The sequence below is a fragment of the Rhinoderma darwinii genome, chromosome 7 (assembly GCF_050947455.1).
Source record: "Rhinoderma darwinii isolate aRhiDar2 chromosome 7, aRhiDar2.hap1, whole genome shotgun sequence".
In the NCBI taxonomy this organism is placed as follows: domain Eukaryota; kingdom Metazoa; phylum Chordata; class Amphibia; order Anura; family Rhinodermatidae; genus Rhinoderma; species Rhinoderma darwinii.
The window spans coordinates 128,355,761-128,372,971 of NC_134693.1; the positions used below are offsets into that span (position 1 = coordinate 128,355,761).

Here is a 17,211-nt window from a genome sequence, read left to right on the forward strand (position 1 = left end):
ACCTCGCGCCTCAGTCACAGGCACTAGTTCTGAGGGAGGTCAACAAAAAAGAAAAAATGGTCGTCCTTCAATTGAACTTTATTTAAAACGGTCAACCTAGCCGTTTCTTAGTTCTAGCTTGTTTTTCCAAAAGGATAAAAGATGAACAACCTGGAAGAGTTACCAGTTAGGTTGGATTCACACGTCGCGTACTTGTACGTCACAAGTTTAGCCGCAGGAAATACGCTGCAACATTACATGCAGATTTACCATAGACTGCTGCGGGTGCAACGCGCATCAATTCTGCATGGAAATCCGCATGTGAAACATGCCGCCAAATCCGTGGCGTAAACAAACGGCACATGTGAATGCAGCCTTAAAGCAGGGTGGTAAAAGCGGAGAGGCCCAAGATTCTTGAAAATACCTCCCCATTTTGATACAAGTTTACGAAAATGGCAGCAAACTGGCATGGATTTGCTGCTATTTGCGGGAAATAACACATCTGAACCGCAATGCAAGATCCCAGCCAAGGGATATTTTCTCCCTCTCTTATCATGGGGACAACCGTGGCGAAAACTGCAACATGAGAGTCCAGCCTTAGGCTGGATTCACACGAGAATGTTTGGTCCGTAAAGGACGGAACGTATTTTGGCCGCAAGCCCCGGACCAATCACACTGCAGGGAGCCGGGCTCCTAGCATCATAGTTATGTACGACGCTAGTAGTCTCTGCCTCTCCGTGGAACTACTGTCCCGTACTGAAAACATGATTCTAGTACGGGACAGTTGTCCGGCAGCGAGGCAGGGACTACTAGCGTCGTACATAACTATGATGCTAGTAGCCCGGCTCCCTGCAGTGTGATTGGTCCGGGGCTTGCGGCCAAAATACGTTCCGTCCTTTACGGACGTAATATGCTCGTGTGAACCCAGCCTTATAGTTTATTAAAAATTCTTGCTTCTCATTGACAAAATCTGTAAACAGGCAAAACTAGTGAGTGGATTCCAAAAACACAAGTGATTCTGAGGAACAATGGGGGTCTTATACCTTCCCTGAGAGACTTCCTGCCTGTGCCCACCCACTGAGCGTAAATGAACTATCGCAACAACCATCTGAAAGATCTTGCCTCGGAAGGACAGTCACAGACCAAATTGCCCCCCTAAAGAGATATATATATATATATATATATATACACACACACACATATACATAGACACACACACACACACACACACACGTGTATATATATATTTTCCTGCCTTGTTCTGTGAGTAAGGCTACATTCCCACAAGTGTATCACAATCACACGCGTGAAAAAAAACGCGTAAATCTGGTCCGTGTGTGCGTTGTTATGCATCAGTGTGCTTTGCGAGTGGCATGTGTTTTTCACGCACTCGCAACGCACTTTTTATTTTCAGACGAATGGATGCGCAAATCACGCACCGCACACGGATGCGCATACGAGTGCAGTGTGTGGTTTTCACGCACCCATTGACTTCAATGGGTGCGTAGGTGAATGAAAAACAAACCAATAGAGGACATGCAGCGAGTTTCACGCACCGGACACGTGCTGCGTGAAAACTCCTGCATGTGTAAACGGCCCCATTCAAATCAACGGCTCAGTGTGTTGTGCGTGATTGTCACGCACATGGACGAGTTTTATGCTCATCTGAACGAGCTCTAAAAGGCTCGTCCACACGTAACAGAATCGATGCTGAAAATTTCTGCAGCAATTCCGTTGAAAGTAGCAGACATTCCGCTACGGAAAAAACCGCACAATTTCATGTGTTTTTTTACTGCAGAAAATGGTGATGATTTTGCGGCGTTTTTCTCAATTCAATCAACTTTATTTACGTGAACCTAAATAAATAAAGAGCACCTCACTCTGGGCCGACAGGGTTAATATAATAAAATTTACCACAGACCTGTTAGTGAACGTGATCCACACTTTTGTTTGGCGATTGTAAATGGGGTTTATCCCTCTCCGAGTAAACACTGGACATTAATACCCTGAGAATAAGACGAGCAGATTTAGATTTGTAGCAGTTGTGGCTCTGGGACATGAGAAGCGAGAGGGACTCGACTTACATCAAAAATGTCATAAATCCACAAAAAACACTGAACTTCCCACAAACAGAAAAAGCAAAGAACATAATAAACTAACTCGATCCCTGCGGTTTCTAATGTATAAAATGGAGCACAATCCACATGAAGAAGTTTGGCCTCACACTCCAGGTGCTCACATGTAAACAATAAAATAACATTTCAATGCTTCATACGAGTGATATATGATGATGAGCTGCGAGGGTTGAACAATACTACACGCTAAAATGACAAAGCCAAAGAGTACGCGTCTATTGCCGCACCACAGTAAAGGGCCACAGATTATACCCCACAAAAAGTGTCCCTCCAGCAATAAAAAAAACGTAATAAATGATCAGGAACCCCCTCTAAAAAGTCCCTCAGTATATTCTATTAAAGGGTGGTCTGGTTGAGGCAAGGGAGCCCCCTGACCTATCAGCCAGATTGGAGAGCACCTGCAAATGGCTCTAGAGAACCCAGGACGTCTTTGCATTACATGGACGGCCCATTGATTATCCCGAAATGAGAATTTGCCGGATGCTTTCCCAAGTAATATCACTTAATTAGAATATCCCCATAACTAGTGCAGGGCCTGAGGGGGCAGGGAATGACAAGTATAAGAGAATCCTTGTGTCGTGCTCCGCCCCCTCAGGCCTTGAAGTAGTCTATCAGTTTTGCCTGGAGTGTCTCTTAAAGGGTGCATTCAGACGCAGAGGTGCTATTAACACTGCATAAAAAAAACGCAGATTTATTTTTATCCCGATTTGATAAGTTGCAGTTGCTTTTTTTTTTTACTACAACTGCATCGAAAGTCGCATCAAATCGCAGCAAAAACGCACTCAGTTTTCGGATGGTTTTTGTTTGTTTTTTTACGGCAACATCTGAATACACCCGAAGGCCGGATTCAGACAAACGAGTGCAAACTCGAATGTGAAAAAACGACAGTTTTTTTTTACGTCCGAGTTGCACCTCTGTGGGTGCCGTTTTCACGGATCCCTATAGACTTGAGTCTATCAAGGGATCCAGGACAACAGACAACTACAGGACATATTCTGTTTTTCAACGGACCCTTCACATGGTTCATTAAAACTACTGCCGTGTGAACGGCCATATTGAAATACGGACGAGATGTACGCTCGTCTGAATTCGGCCTAATACTGCACGTCGATGCTCTGCTCCCATTCCTTCCCGTGGTGGTTGCTGGGTGGCCCACTCCATAATTCGATACAGAACCAGAATAAGAGCCTTAGGGTCCATTCAGACATTGCAGTTGAGGTGCAGTTAAAAACCGCATTGAGAAACGCATAACTTTTTACTGCGATTAGACGTGTTTTTAATGCGGTTGTGGTAAAAACGCAACCACATCAACTAACCCACCAAATCGTGGTAAAACCGCATGCACTTTTATGTGGTTTTAACCGCACCTCAACGTCTGAATGGGTCCTTAGGCTGAAGATGTGCAAGTCCTTCCCTTATGCGTCTCCTTTGTTTTACGTGTGATCGCTACGGTCAGTTTGACAAAAAGGACTTCTTCACGAATATCAATAAAAGCCCAAAAAGTGAAGCCCCGGAACTACATTTCTAGGTGCATTTACTGCATTAAATGAGGCAATAAAACAGTTCAGTCCTTCACACCCGGACCCTGCCGGACAACATTTGGCCATATCAATGAAGATTGAAAGGTTGTTCAGTAGCTTCTTATCAGTCCAGACAATTGTTTCCACTTAAGACAGGAGTGGAACTGAAGATAAGACGACAAATCTTCTCCAGGACAAAGATTACACAGACTGACAGTCAGGAGGAATTGTGTATATAGGTTTCGGAGGAGAAAATTGCTCTACAATTACTACTGTTATTATATGCAATTGATATTCTTACTTTTTTTTTCTCTTTTTGGCACTTGAGTGTTGAAGTTGTCACAGACTTAATATTTCTATCGGAGAAACATGTCAATTTGGACAGAAATACACAGACAATCTAATTTCAGACCATATGGTCTTGAATGTTTACATGTCCTATATATTGTTTTCAAAGGATAAGCGGTGTCAGATGTGCCTGGTAGCCGCTTATCTACCCTGTCCTATTGAAATAACAGGCACGTTCTTAACATGGGGGTCTGGGGCGATAGCTGCTGGCCAACATCTATGTTATGTGTATTTTTATTTTAAGATTCTTCCTCGATTCCAATGTTTGACAAGAAATCACGGACACAATACGTATGTTTTTGTCAATATGGCGCATGCCTAGAAAAATCTGCGCCATTTTCACAGGCAAGGGACAGGCGGCCAAAACAGACTTTTTATACACGCGCCCCACTGTGCTGTACAAGAAGCGAGCCACATGTGAGAAACATTAGATGAAGGACTTTGTGGTAGAACAGATCCTGCTGCCCATTCCTGAGAGCAGCTGAGGCCTCACTTCCCTTTTGCCTAAAAGCAAATGCTTCATCACGGGAGCTGAAGAGTATTTTGACAAGTGGAATTCACATGTGGTGGACAAAAAGATGAACGTTAAGCCTGAGCAGACCGGAGCGGCCTATAAATGGCTGCCGGGACCATTGTGAAGTCCATCTGTAAACATTACGCTGACGTTCTGGCCTCCTCACATACCGCATGTCTAATAATCCGACCTTCAGGAGTCAGTCCTAATATATTTTATATAAAATGTAAATCTCGTACATAAACACACATGTACATAGCAACTTGGACCAAGTCTAACATACCAGGGGTTCTATGGCGATCGGTTCAGTAGAAGCGGGGGGCCGGGGAGGTGGTGGTGTCCATGGTGTTCCGCTATATTATGGCCGCATTAGACTGGCCTAAAGCCATAGACACACGATGCGTATTGCATGCGGATTTGCAACGTGGATTTACTGCGGCACATTCGCAGGGTAATACACTATAGGAAGAATTCGAATAATCTCATCTGCTCGTTGCAGAATTTTTCTGCACGTAAATTGACCTGCGGTTACGGATTCGACCTGCAGTTGCGTTTACGTCTCAGAATTGTATCTGACAAGTTTATAAAAAAAAATGCATTAAAATCCACAGCATAAAATCTGCTCCTGTTTACACATCAAAATGTAAAATCTGTATCTAAAAAAACAAAACACATTAAAATCCCAAAATATTAAGTGCGGCTTTTATCTGCGGTTTTGATATCATTTTCCACATCAAATTCCGCATCAAGTGCATGTAGCCTTAGGGCTCTTTTACGTGGGCCAATTATCGGGCAAATGAGCGTTCACAGAACACTTGTTCCCAATCATTGCCCTGTTTAAACAGGGAAACGATCAGCCGATGAACCAGGAAACGCCCATTGATCGGCTGATATTTTCTGCTGCAGAAATGATACAATCGTTGTCTTTTCCGTTCCGGGGTTCCGTCTGAGCTTTCTGTCGGGTGAACCCCGCAACGGAAAGTGAAACTGACAGCACAGCTTCCGTTTCAGTCACCATTCATCTCAATGGTGACGGAAACGTCGCTAACGCTTTCCGTTCGTCACCATTCCAGCTGGTTTCCGGTTTTCCGACGGAATCAATAGTGTAGTCGACTCCGCTATTGATTCCGTCGGAAAACCGGAAACCAGACGGAATGGTGACAAACGGAAAGCATTAGCGACGTTTCCGTCACCATTGAGATGAATGGTGACTGAAACGGAAGCTGTGCTGTCAGTTTCACTTTCCGTTGCGGGGTTCACCCGACAGAACCCTCCGACGGAACCCTGGAACGGAAATGAACGGTGATGTGAACAGGTCCTTAGAGGATCTTAAGCCGACTGTTGTTCCTTGGATGCACAATTGCGGTCGACTCTTGAAGTCAGTTAGACCACCCCACGGACCAATTTGACTTTTTCTTAGTACTTTTGTTAGGCCCGAGAAGTATTTTTTTCTTTTATGCAATTGCCACCTGCCTCCTGGAATTTACTTCAGCCCTTCGTGTTATATCTATGGCCTTTACATTTGGCCAGAGGGAATGTAGAGAATGCATGTTCCACTTTTTTCTGTCCTCCTCTGCGATGCTCCTTCCCCAGAAACTATAAGGGCTTATTTAGACGAACGTGTAATACGTCTGTGCAACGCGCGTGATTTTCACGCGCCTCACACGGACCTATATTAGTCTATAGGGCCGTGCAGACAGTCCGTGAGTTTCACGCAGCTTGTCTCCGCTGCGTAAAACTCACGACATGTCCTATATTTGTGCGTTGTTCGCACGTCATGCACCCATTGAAGTCAATGGGTGCGTGAAAATCACGCGCACCACAAGGAAGCACTTCCGTCTGATTCGCGTAACAGCAGTAAAAAGTATGAATGAAAACAGAAAAGCACCACATGCTTTTCTGTTTACAAACATCCAAACGGAGTGTCATAATGATGGCGGCTGCGCGAAAAGCACACAGCCACGCATCATACGCGGCTGCCACACGGAGCTGTTAAGTACCTTTTGCGCGCGCAAACCGCACACGCTCGTGTAAATCCGGCCTATCTCTTTAGAGTAAAGCCGTTTTCAGATGGCTATAAAGTGGGCACATTGTACCGACCATATTCCGGCCGCAATGTCAGGACCTCCTGCGGTTCTAAGGAATCAAACCTATAACTATAACTATAGACCTCTATGGTGATACAAGTTTGGTTCAGCAGTACCATGGGAATGATTTAGAGCTGCGAACTCTTCATTCTCAGGATCGGTGGGGGTCCAAAAAGATCAGACCTCTACGATCATAAAGTGATGGCATATCCTAGAAATATGCCCTCACTTTAGAAGATGGGAATACCCCTTTAATGACATTTATAACCTGGTCACAGAAGAGGGGGAATCAGTAGTTATTAGATAGGTATCAGATGCACAACTATTCATCCATAAGTAATCTGCTCAGACCCCTCTATTTACATGCGTTTGACCTGCATGTTACTTTAATGGGGGGGGGGGGTCAACGGCTGCAGATATTGGAGAACATTGCAGGCTCCCACTGACTTTAGACTCTTGATTAAATCATAGGGATCCACTAACAAATATCTAATAGGGAGAAATATTCTATAGTCAAATGAAATTCAATATTTGCGATCTGAATATAAAAAGAAAGAATTAAAACATTTTGCTTAAATTTAAAAAAAAATAAAATAAAAAATTACAATTAAAAAAAACAATAATAAAATAAGTTTTCTATTAAGAAATGTTGTTTTGAGCCTCATTGGAATTATTTCTCATCTGTCTTAAAATATATATTTTTTCATTATTTTTATCTTCATTCCTTTAGGTTCATTGATCTAATTTTGACTTTTTGTTAACAAATGACAGACCAAAATGTAAACCCCCTCCCCCCATCTGTGCCTGGAACGACGTACATTTAGACAAGGTCACCAGGGGGAAGGCTATAATTAATTTTTTAGTAGGCCCTGAGGCAAACTATCCGTATTTTCACACTTGACGCCGCGCCGCTGTCATTTTTCCGCAGAGCATCGTTAGGGTTACCAGCACTTTTGCAGCGGCAGACGAGATTTTAATGGAAAGCGCTTCATACACATCACTGGTAGTTAAACACATCGCGTATTTACACTCGCTCTTCTCAGCCACCGAAACTGGAAAGTGATGGGAACATTTGTCATTCTCCACGCTGCTCTCAGGGAAAGAACAAGATGGAAAAGGTCTAATGGCTGCTTATAAAAGTGTCACTCACATCAAAACATCATAAAATCAGGAGATGAAAGACGACTCAAACCATTAAACCCCCACATTACAAAAAGAAATACAAAAATTTTTTTATAATCAGTTTAGAGAAAAGCTACGTTACCACTAATATGGCTGCTATTTCAACTGCCAACGAGGTGATCACCCAGCTTTCCCAGACTCCTGAATGGCAAATACCCGGATGCCACACGGAACCGTAACGCAGCAAAAACGCTGCATTTTTTTACACGAGCAAAACGGACACGCTCGTGTGAATTAGGCCTAATACTCACTCGACGGTTTCCGTTTCTCCCATAGACCGTAATGGATGGCAATCCGTTAGGCTACATGCACACGTTGCAGAATTTGATGCGGAAATGGAAGGCTCAAACGTGGTGTGAACGGAGCCTAAGCCACATGATGAGTATTACGTGCGGATTTTCCTGCGGCAAACATTGCAGCGTAAGGGCGGATTTACATGTGTGTGCGTTTTTGCGCCCACAAAAAAACGCTGCGTTTGGCATGCGCAAAAGGCACTTAACAGCTCCGTGTGTCATCAGATAGGATGTGCAGCTGCGTGGTTTTCGCACAGCCACCATCATTATGACACTCTGTTTGGATGTTTGTAAACAGAAAAGCACGTGGTGCTTTTCTGTTTTCATTCATACTTTTGACTGCTGTTACGCGAATCACGCGATTCCGTGTGGCATACGTGATTTTCACGCACCCATTGACTTCAATGGGTGCGTGATGCGCGAAAAACACCGAAATACAGGACCTGTCGTGAGTTTTACGCAGCGGACCCACGCTGCGCAAAAATCACGGGCAGTCTGCACTGCCCCATAGACTTGCATAGGTCCGTGCGACGCGTGTGAAAAACACGCGGGTGGCACGGACGTATATCGCGTTCGTGTAAATCCGCCCTAACACAGTACCAGCAAAGTAAATGAGATTTCCAGTAATATTTATACCTTGCAGAATTTTTTTGCACGTCAAATTGACCTGCGGTGCAGATTTTAAAATCTGCATCATGTAAATTTATCTTGCGTTTCCGTGTAAGAATCGTATCTCATAATTTTTTTTTAAAAAACGCTAAAAAACGAAATCTGCACCTTTTTCCGCAAAATGAAAAATCTGCAACTAAAAAACACCCCAAGAAAAAAAAAAACGCATCAGAAATGCAATATCAGGGGTGGATTTTACCTGTCAAAATAAGGCTTCGTTCACTTGTGTTCTGTTTAGTCAGAGGAGCGAACAATGAAAGTACCGGAAGCACTGGATCCGTTGCAGGATGGACACCAATTAATAGTTTCCGTCGGGGTTCGGCCATGATTATCGAAAAAAACTTTGCAGACAGAATAGCGCAGCTTGTCACACTATTTTGGCCAACATTACCGAGATTCACCTGCCTTTATCTGTGGTTTTGATACAGATTTTCCGCATCAAATTCCGCAACGTGTGCATGCAGCCTAACGGATTGCCATCCATTGCGGTCTATGGGAGAAACAGAAACAGTCAAGTAACTATGAGGCCTAATTCACACCAGCGTGTCCGTTTTGCGCATGTAAAAAAAACGCAGCGTTTTTCCTGCGTTGCAGTTCCACGTCTGCGTTTTTTACGTCAGCAAAAAAAAAAAAAATACTGAAGGAGGGGTTTTATTTTTTCCTCATATCTTTACCAACTGGTGCGTGAAAAACACAGACAGCACACGGATGAGGTCCGTGTGCTGTCCGTTTTTTTTCACGCACCCATTGACTTCAAAGAGTGCGTGATGCGCAAAAAAACGAACAAAAATAGGACATGCAGCGAGTTTCACGCAGCGGACACGCGTAAAAAAACAAAAACCCTGAATGTCTGAACGGCCCCATTGAATTGCATAGGTCCGTGTGACATCCGTTGTTTTAACGCACGTAACACGGACGTTAAATACGCTCGTGTGAATAAGGCCTTACACGGTAGAAATCTGCACCATTACAGCACCGCAGCAAAGTGACATATAAAACTTTTTTTTTTTTTTGTTTATTGTGATGAAAACCGATCACAGCAGAGTTGGGACAGTGCGGCACGGTTTTACCATCACCCCCCCCCCCCCCCACATGAATGTCCCCGTACTGATCTTCACTACTCCTGGACCGAGACTGTCCGATCGTCGCGTCATAAACCGACCCATTGGATAATACTTTGCAAACATGGAGGATTACACTGAATAAAATCCCTGTCTTCGGTCACTTCCAGGAACGGACAGGTGCGCGCTAAATCGCTTATAGATAAGCAAACATGGAAATCTAAAAATACAAAGCATTAATTCTAAATGTCAATAGTGGTTCGCTGGACTACTCATAAAAGGGAAGGATCCGGCTATCCCTTATCACTCGGCCAATAATACGCATCAATAAAATACACGTGGGGACAACTACAGGCCCGCTGTACTCCGCTAATACAGTAGGTCATATTACACCGCCATCTTACAGTCAATTTCATGAGAAAAAAAGCTGCAAAGTCGAGCAGAATATTTATATTTGAGCTATAGCATTAGGCTATTTTGATGTATATACCACTAGGCTCAGTGGGTAAGAGCACCAACACCTGGAAACAGATCTAATGGACTGATTTAGAAGGGATGCCTTAACAGTGCGTCAGCTATGAGGACTAGGGGAGATAAGCGGCACTAGATAAGTCTGGAAACCACTCATTACTATTTCTGGGGGAAAAAATATATGCTTGATAATCTGGACAGGCAGGTTTATGGCGGAGTCAGGGTATGTTTATGTGGAGTTTAGGGCTCATGGTTTGTGCGTACAGAGCCACGTGCGGCGTATGAACTTCACTACAGATCGGCAATATGAACCCATAGGGCACTCTGTGCATCGACATGTGGCATTAAATTCTGCCCTAGAAGCATTAATCCGAAGACAGATTTACAGTAAATCAACAGGTGCACGACAGCTTCTCTGGCCATAGGGACAAACTGCACCCCATACAAAAATTAAAGTCATGGAAAAGTTTTTAGAAAGTGTCCCTATTTGATCTGAAGCTGGTAACACGTGCTGTAGTAAAAGCCACTGCATATGTACATGTAGTAGAGACGTGTGGTTGTCATACAGGGAAATATTGGGGAAAATTAAAAGGGAGCGTCTGGTTTTTAAAAAACGAATGTTATTTTTTGTGGAATTAAAAGCTCTACAATTTTCCAATATACTTTGTCTATTAATTTCTCTTCGGATTTCAAGATCTCTGCTTGTCATTCAGCAGAAACATTCATGGTTTACTTCCAGTGGATAGAATTCGGTCCATGGTCATGTGATGGACACACAGGTGCATGGCTCGTTACAGTTAGGCCCCATGCACACGGCCGTGCCCATAATCACGGCTCGCAGATGCGGGAACGGCCGGCCACGCGCATTTTCGGGCCGTGCTCCCATACAAAGTATGGGAGCATGGCCCGTAAAATGCAAAAGAACATTGCGGAACATTTCTATGGCACGGACAGCCATCCGTAGCGATGCGGAAAGGTGTCCGCGGCCAATAGAACAGAATGGGTCTGTAATTGCGGACGGTATTACTGTCCGCAATTACAGATAATTTTTACGGTCGTATGCATGGGGCCTTACAGTATGCGTATCAGAGCTCTCTTTCTTCTAACGATCCCAGTACCTGTGTGTCCATCACATGACCATGTAACGAGCCGTGCACCTGTGTGTCCATCACATGACCACGTAACGAGCCGTGCACCTGTGTGTCCATCACATGACCATGTAACGAGCCGTGCACCTGTGTGTCCATCACATGACCACGTAACGAGCCGTGCACCTGTGTGTCCATCACATGACCACGTAACGAGCCGTGCACCTGTGTGTCCATCACATGACCAAGGACAGAATTCTATCCACTGGAAGTAAACAATGAATGCTCCTACTGAATAACAACAAGCAGAGATCTTATAAACCGTTAGCAATTAATACAGAAAGTATATTTAAAAATGGTATAACTTTTAATTATACAAAAAAAAACTAAACTTTAAATTTGCAGAAACCGGACAACCTCTTTAAATTCAGTGAGAATCCGATATAAAATGTATCCGTGGCTGCTAAATGCAAATCTACGTAGGAATTCTGCAAAAATGTGCGTCGCCAATAATTAACTATAAAGGAAAATATGTAAAATGACCAGCACAACGTTCTTATTTTTACAGTAAAGCTGAATTTCAGATTTTAGAATAAAATTTGGTATTGTAAAAAAAAAAAATTTCTTAATTTATAACAATTTTTGTACAAAAAAGGTGTTGAAATTATTGTATTTAAAATGAACAAGTGTATATAGATTTATTTTAAAAAAAATAAAATAAACATAAAATACTAAGAAATGTGATACTTTTGTGCTGCGGGTAGATGTATGGGATGGATGAGCCCCTCAGGAGAAGTCTCTGAGTGACAAGAATATTCAGCCAATGGGAAGAATGGTGTTTTATTGTGGTGAATGGACGCCTGCTTTAAAAAAAAACAAAAAAAACACTAAACCATCTAATTAAAGTGCGGACTACGTAGTTCAAGAGACAACATAGGGCTTCCCCCGCGCCACTTAAGTAGCATTATGGCTATAATAAAGAAACCACAAGAAGCCATTAAAAAATGTTCACCGCAGACGAACGGGAACATTATCCATACAGGAGTCCAATAAATGGCAGCAGGAATCTCCACTGTAGGAACTTTAAAAAAAAAAAAAAACTTTATTAATCTAATAGAACAAATTACATAGTGCCGTTTTAATGTATTGTTTTTAAACAACTTTATTACTCTGACAAAAAAACAAATTTCAACTAACTTTATTAATCTGACCAGTACATACAAGCATCAGGATTGTCCATGTATATCAAATCCTATAAATTTCTGACAGGCAAATCTACCTAGTAATGCGGTAATACATCACCTGGCGGCCATATTGGTTGTCACCCAGCTTTCTCAGTAGTAGATAAAAGCAAAAAGCAGCTGGATAAAATTTTTAGGCCTCATTCACACGACAGGTTTTCCCGGCCGGGTGCCGGCCGTTCATAAATCGGCCGGCACCCGGCTGCATTAGGAATAATAGACCCCTAATGGGGCTATTCACACGACCAATTTTTTGAATTTGACAGAAGTGGACGACTCAATGATTTACATTTATTAAGCCTTTTTATTTTTTTATATTTAGGGGAAATGCCCTTTAAAATATAACAACCCATTTTGGATCCTGTGACCGCATGAGTCAGACGACTGCTTGGAAAAGTTCTAAAAGTGAAATTTATAGCCAAGAATAAAAATAATTTAGTTCACGACCCTCTGTACTGTAAGACTTCCTCATCTACCGTGTAGTCAATCATCTACTACCGCACAATATTACAGATAGCCCCGTTGGTTTCTATAGGACATTTAAAGGGTTACAACATTTCCAAAGTATTGAAACAGATTTACATGACATTATTCCCAACCAGGCCTCATGGTAAAATAGTTTATGAATTCCACCTGTTAATTTGCTCTTTTATCACCAGGAACGATCAAAGCGGACATAAAACTACAATGCTTCAACATATGTTTAACCCGGCGCAGACTGGATGATGCGGGGACGAGGAGAAGGATAATCATAGTGGGAAAAGCAAGTTAGTGAGACGACAAACTTTTAGATAGTATCGCAGCAGCAGTTTTTGGACTCCGTCCATGACACTGTGATAAAAATAGATGAGCGGTATAATGGCGGATTTATTAGCGAGATGATTTAACAATGAAAAAAAAAAGTTTATTATAGTTTACACTTGAATTGGAACAACCAAACCATGAAATAGAAAAGCCGTACAAATGAACACAGATTCCAAATCTTCCAAGGGAATGGAACTTTTGGAAATTCTAAAAAGTTTTCATATTCTGATCTCAATACAAAAGTTTGACAGTACAATCCGTTCGGACATTTCCATACATTCCCTTATGCTGGATCAGTATGCCAAGATCCAATCAGGTCTTAGAAATAGGTCTAATCCACAGAATACTACAACCCTCATCATATTTTTCCACAAACTGGATGGCAGCAGATACCCAGACGGCATGGTCTTATCTAATCTTACAATTAAATCTGAACTTATAACTGTGACGGTTTTATGAGCCCATAACAAAACTACTGAAATGGCCATCAAGATGCTTGAACGGATAAAGGATTTGTTTGTACTTGTACAGTGGGAATCAGTAAAAGAAACTAAACTAAATATTTTTTTTTTAAAAAGTTCTTTTTTTTTTTCAATTCCATTTTTTTTTATATACTTTTATTTCTGTAGTGCCAACATATCTCACGGTCCTGTTCACAAACTAAATTACTCACGTCAGGCCCTGGCTAAGGTTGAATTTACCAAAAAATTTTCGGCTGTGTTTTTCATGGTGCTTTTTTTCTTCCAAAAAACGCTGCAGCCAGATGTTAAAATAAGAAAAAGCCTACATACACAGGGTTTTGGTTTGTGGTGATTTTGTAGCTATTTTTGGGTTATTGGAGTTTTTTTTTTTCAAAAAGTAGCATGCTCTGGTTATGTTGAGTTTTCTGGCGTTTTTTTTTTCCCCATAGGCTTCTCTATAGAACTTCAAAGATGCCCCCAAAAAACGTATATGAAAGACACAATTAAAAGAAGGCTCAAGAGGCTACAAGAGCTTTATTCAAGAAGCCGGATAACAAGAATAAAAAAGAAAGCCCAAATTGTTGCTCGGGATGCGTCCAGCCATACATACAGATACAATTTGCTACATTTATATGGTATCTGGTCTTGTAATCCGGTCTACACTTGAGTGTAAAAACATTCACTCCCCAAAAACTTTTCAAACAAAACTTCAAAACAAAGTAGCCCGAAACCCAGATTTACTGACCACAATAACAGGAGCCAAGTGACTCTCTGCAGCCGGCAACCATAAAATCATATTAGCAATAATTCATCGGCCCTAATTTGCATCATGTGTTTTCCCAAAATTTAGAACGTAAACTGTAACCTGAAAACATGGGTTATATTATAGGGATATTTTAGAAGTACACAAAGGATTACTTGGCAGAACTCCCAACATTGCACACACCTGGCAGGAGTATCATAATGGGAATATTACAACAATGTGTATCCCCCTCCCCATCTGTATACACCGCACATAAATCACAGCTACGGCCATGACACACCGAATCATTTCACAGGGATATTCGTTTTCTAGGACATATAAAACCAGTAATCTCCAACCTGTAACAGGCTGTGCAAAACTATAAATTCCCAGCATGCTCTGAGAGTTTTCGGATGTTTCAAAACTACAACTCCCAACGTGCCCTGACAGCCAGAGTTTTCGCCTATTGCAAAACTACAACTCCCTGCATGCCCTGAGAGTTTTCAGCTGTTGCAAAACTACAATTCCCAGCATGCCCTGAAGATCACCAATATAAACACAGGTAGGGTAAAGCATAAAACATGTGATAATGAACAGGTCATATGTATATATACATGCACAGTAAAATTCCTTTAATCCAGCATTCCATTCTGGTAATCCAGCAATTATTTTTTGTATTTTTTTTAAACTATTAAAATAAGAAGACAAATAATCCTAAACGGTCAGCACGTTCTGTTTTATATGATCTATGCCCATCTGATAATCCAGAATATTTGATAATCCAGCACTTGTCGGATTACAGGAAATTTACTATATATATATATATATATATATATATATATATACACATATTATCTATGTGTGCCAACATATTTTTGATCAGAGGAAGTTGGCAGAACTTACAGGTGGGTTGCCCATGATGGGATGTCAGTGGGCACCTCTGCGAGCCCCAGCTTGCTGCAGTCTACCATATCCCCAGTGCAGGTGCATCTGTTGGGACAGGGGGTCCTGGAAGCCAGGCAACATCCCAGAAGAAGAAGAAGAAGAAGGAGGAGGCTGAGATCCAGGCTGAGACTCCTTCCTGCCCTGGGCTGCATGTTATAATCCGCACTGTAGCAATCAAAGCCGCTAATTAAAGAATTATTGCACTTAATGAGCTGCTGCTGTCAATTACACGGGCACTGCCACTGATCCTTCCATGTCCGGGAGATCAGGTCCTCACAGATAAAGGGGTGATCATCGGACACAGTACAGCCAGCTGCGGGGTGATCCTCCTTAAAGGGGGGCTCCTATGTCCAATCCTTACAGTTTCAGGCACAATCCGGTGTCCAGCAGATGGTCACTCACAGGGGGACACTGAGGTCGCTGGATATCCCGGACAGCAGCGCAGACTCTCACTCCCGATGTAGATCCCCCTGCAGACAGCTCTGCTCTGTTCCCTTGCCTGGACTGCTTCGCTTCAATTCGCCTAGTAACCAGCGCTCTGATTGGCTCTCGCAGGCAGTAAGTCATTGGCGGCTGTGTCGAGGATTCTGATTGGTCAGCAACATCCCCCTTCGCACCCTTATTCTTTTTTTACACTTGTAACTCTGCAACTTTTGATTTTGCTGGACTGTTGGTTACAGGCAGCGGTGTATACGGGTGATGGGTTATATATTCGCGGTATAGACATCTAGTCATTGTCATAAACTTTCTCTGTGGAAAGTGCGATTTTTTTCGTTGCGTGAGCTGTAGTCCCCAAATTGCCACAAGATAGTTTGTCAATAAATACATCACATTAGGTGTAAAATATTGGAGGACATTTATTAAAACTAGTGCAAAGGAAAAGAGAAACAGTTGCCAGTAGCAACCAATCAGATTCCAGCTCTTTTTTTTTCTTTTAGAGGCGCCTTAAAATATGAAGCAGTAACCTGATTGGTGAACAGGTCACTAAATAGGCCATAGTAACCAATCAGATTCTAGTACTAATTTCTCTGTGGAAAATGGAAGCAATGTCCTGATTGGTTGCTATGGGAAATGCCACTTTGCAACCAGTGAGATTACTGCTTTATTTACCTCTGAAAAATGAGTGCTGGAATCTGATTGGTTGCTACGGGCAATTGTTCCCCTTTTCCTCTGAAATAGATTTATCAAATGTCCCATATTGCAGCCATAGACATAAAGATTTTCCCATGCAACATTTTTTTTCTGCAGTCGGAATGCATGTATTTACCACATATGAATTATATTTTCCATTAAAAATCATTTGTATCATGGGAAATACCAGGCAGATAATGAATGGAGAGGGGGCCTCGCATCTATGTGGCTCTCCAATCTGTTCTGAAGGAGTAACGGAAACCGCCGCAACTGCTCGGCGGTTTCCGTAACGCTCATAGAACAGAAAGGACAGAACCACGCGCATGTGTGACCTCCTCTCCACTTAGTCTCAGTCTCACCAGGTGGGACAGGGGTCAGGTGACCCCATTTTCAACCTTAAGTGCGGGTTCGAGGGCTGGAACCCGCATCTCTAAGACATTTATGTAATCAGACCCGCGGTTGGGCCAATATCTGAAGCTGTAATAAGGAAATGCGTTCGTATTACGCTCGTGTGAAACTAGCCTAAGGCTGTGTTCACAT

At 42.4% G+C, this 17,211-nt stretch overlaps 1 protein-coding gene across 1 annotated transcript in view; it reads right to left on the reverse strand.

Moving 5' to 3' along the window:
• Positions 1–16,079, reverse strand: part of LRIG1 (leucine rich repeats and immunoglobulin like domains 1) — an 82,451-nt gene extending 66,372 nt beyond the window's left edge. Inside the window, exon 1 of the mRNA XM_075834006.1 lies at positions 15,499–16,079. Coding sequence (XP_075690121.1) covers positions 15,499–15,692 — 194 coding nt within the window. The 5' untranslated portion in view covers positions 15,693–16,079. The remainder of the gene's footprint in view (positions 1–15,498) is intronic.
• Positions 16,080–17,211: the final 1,132 nt, after the last annotated feature.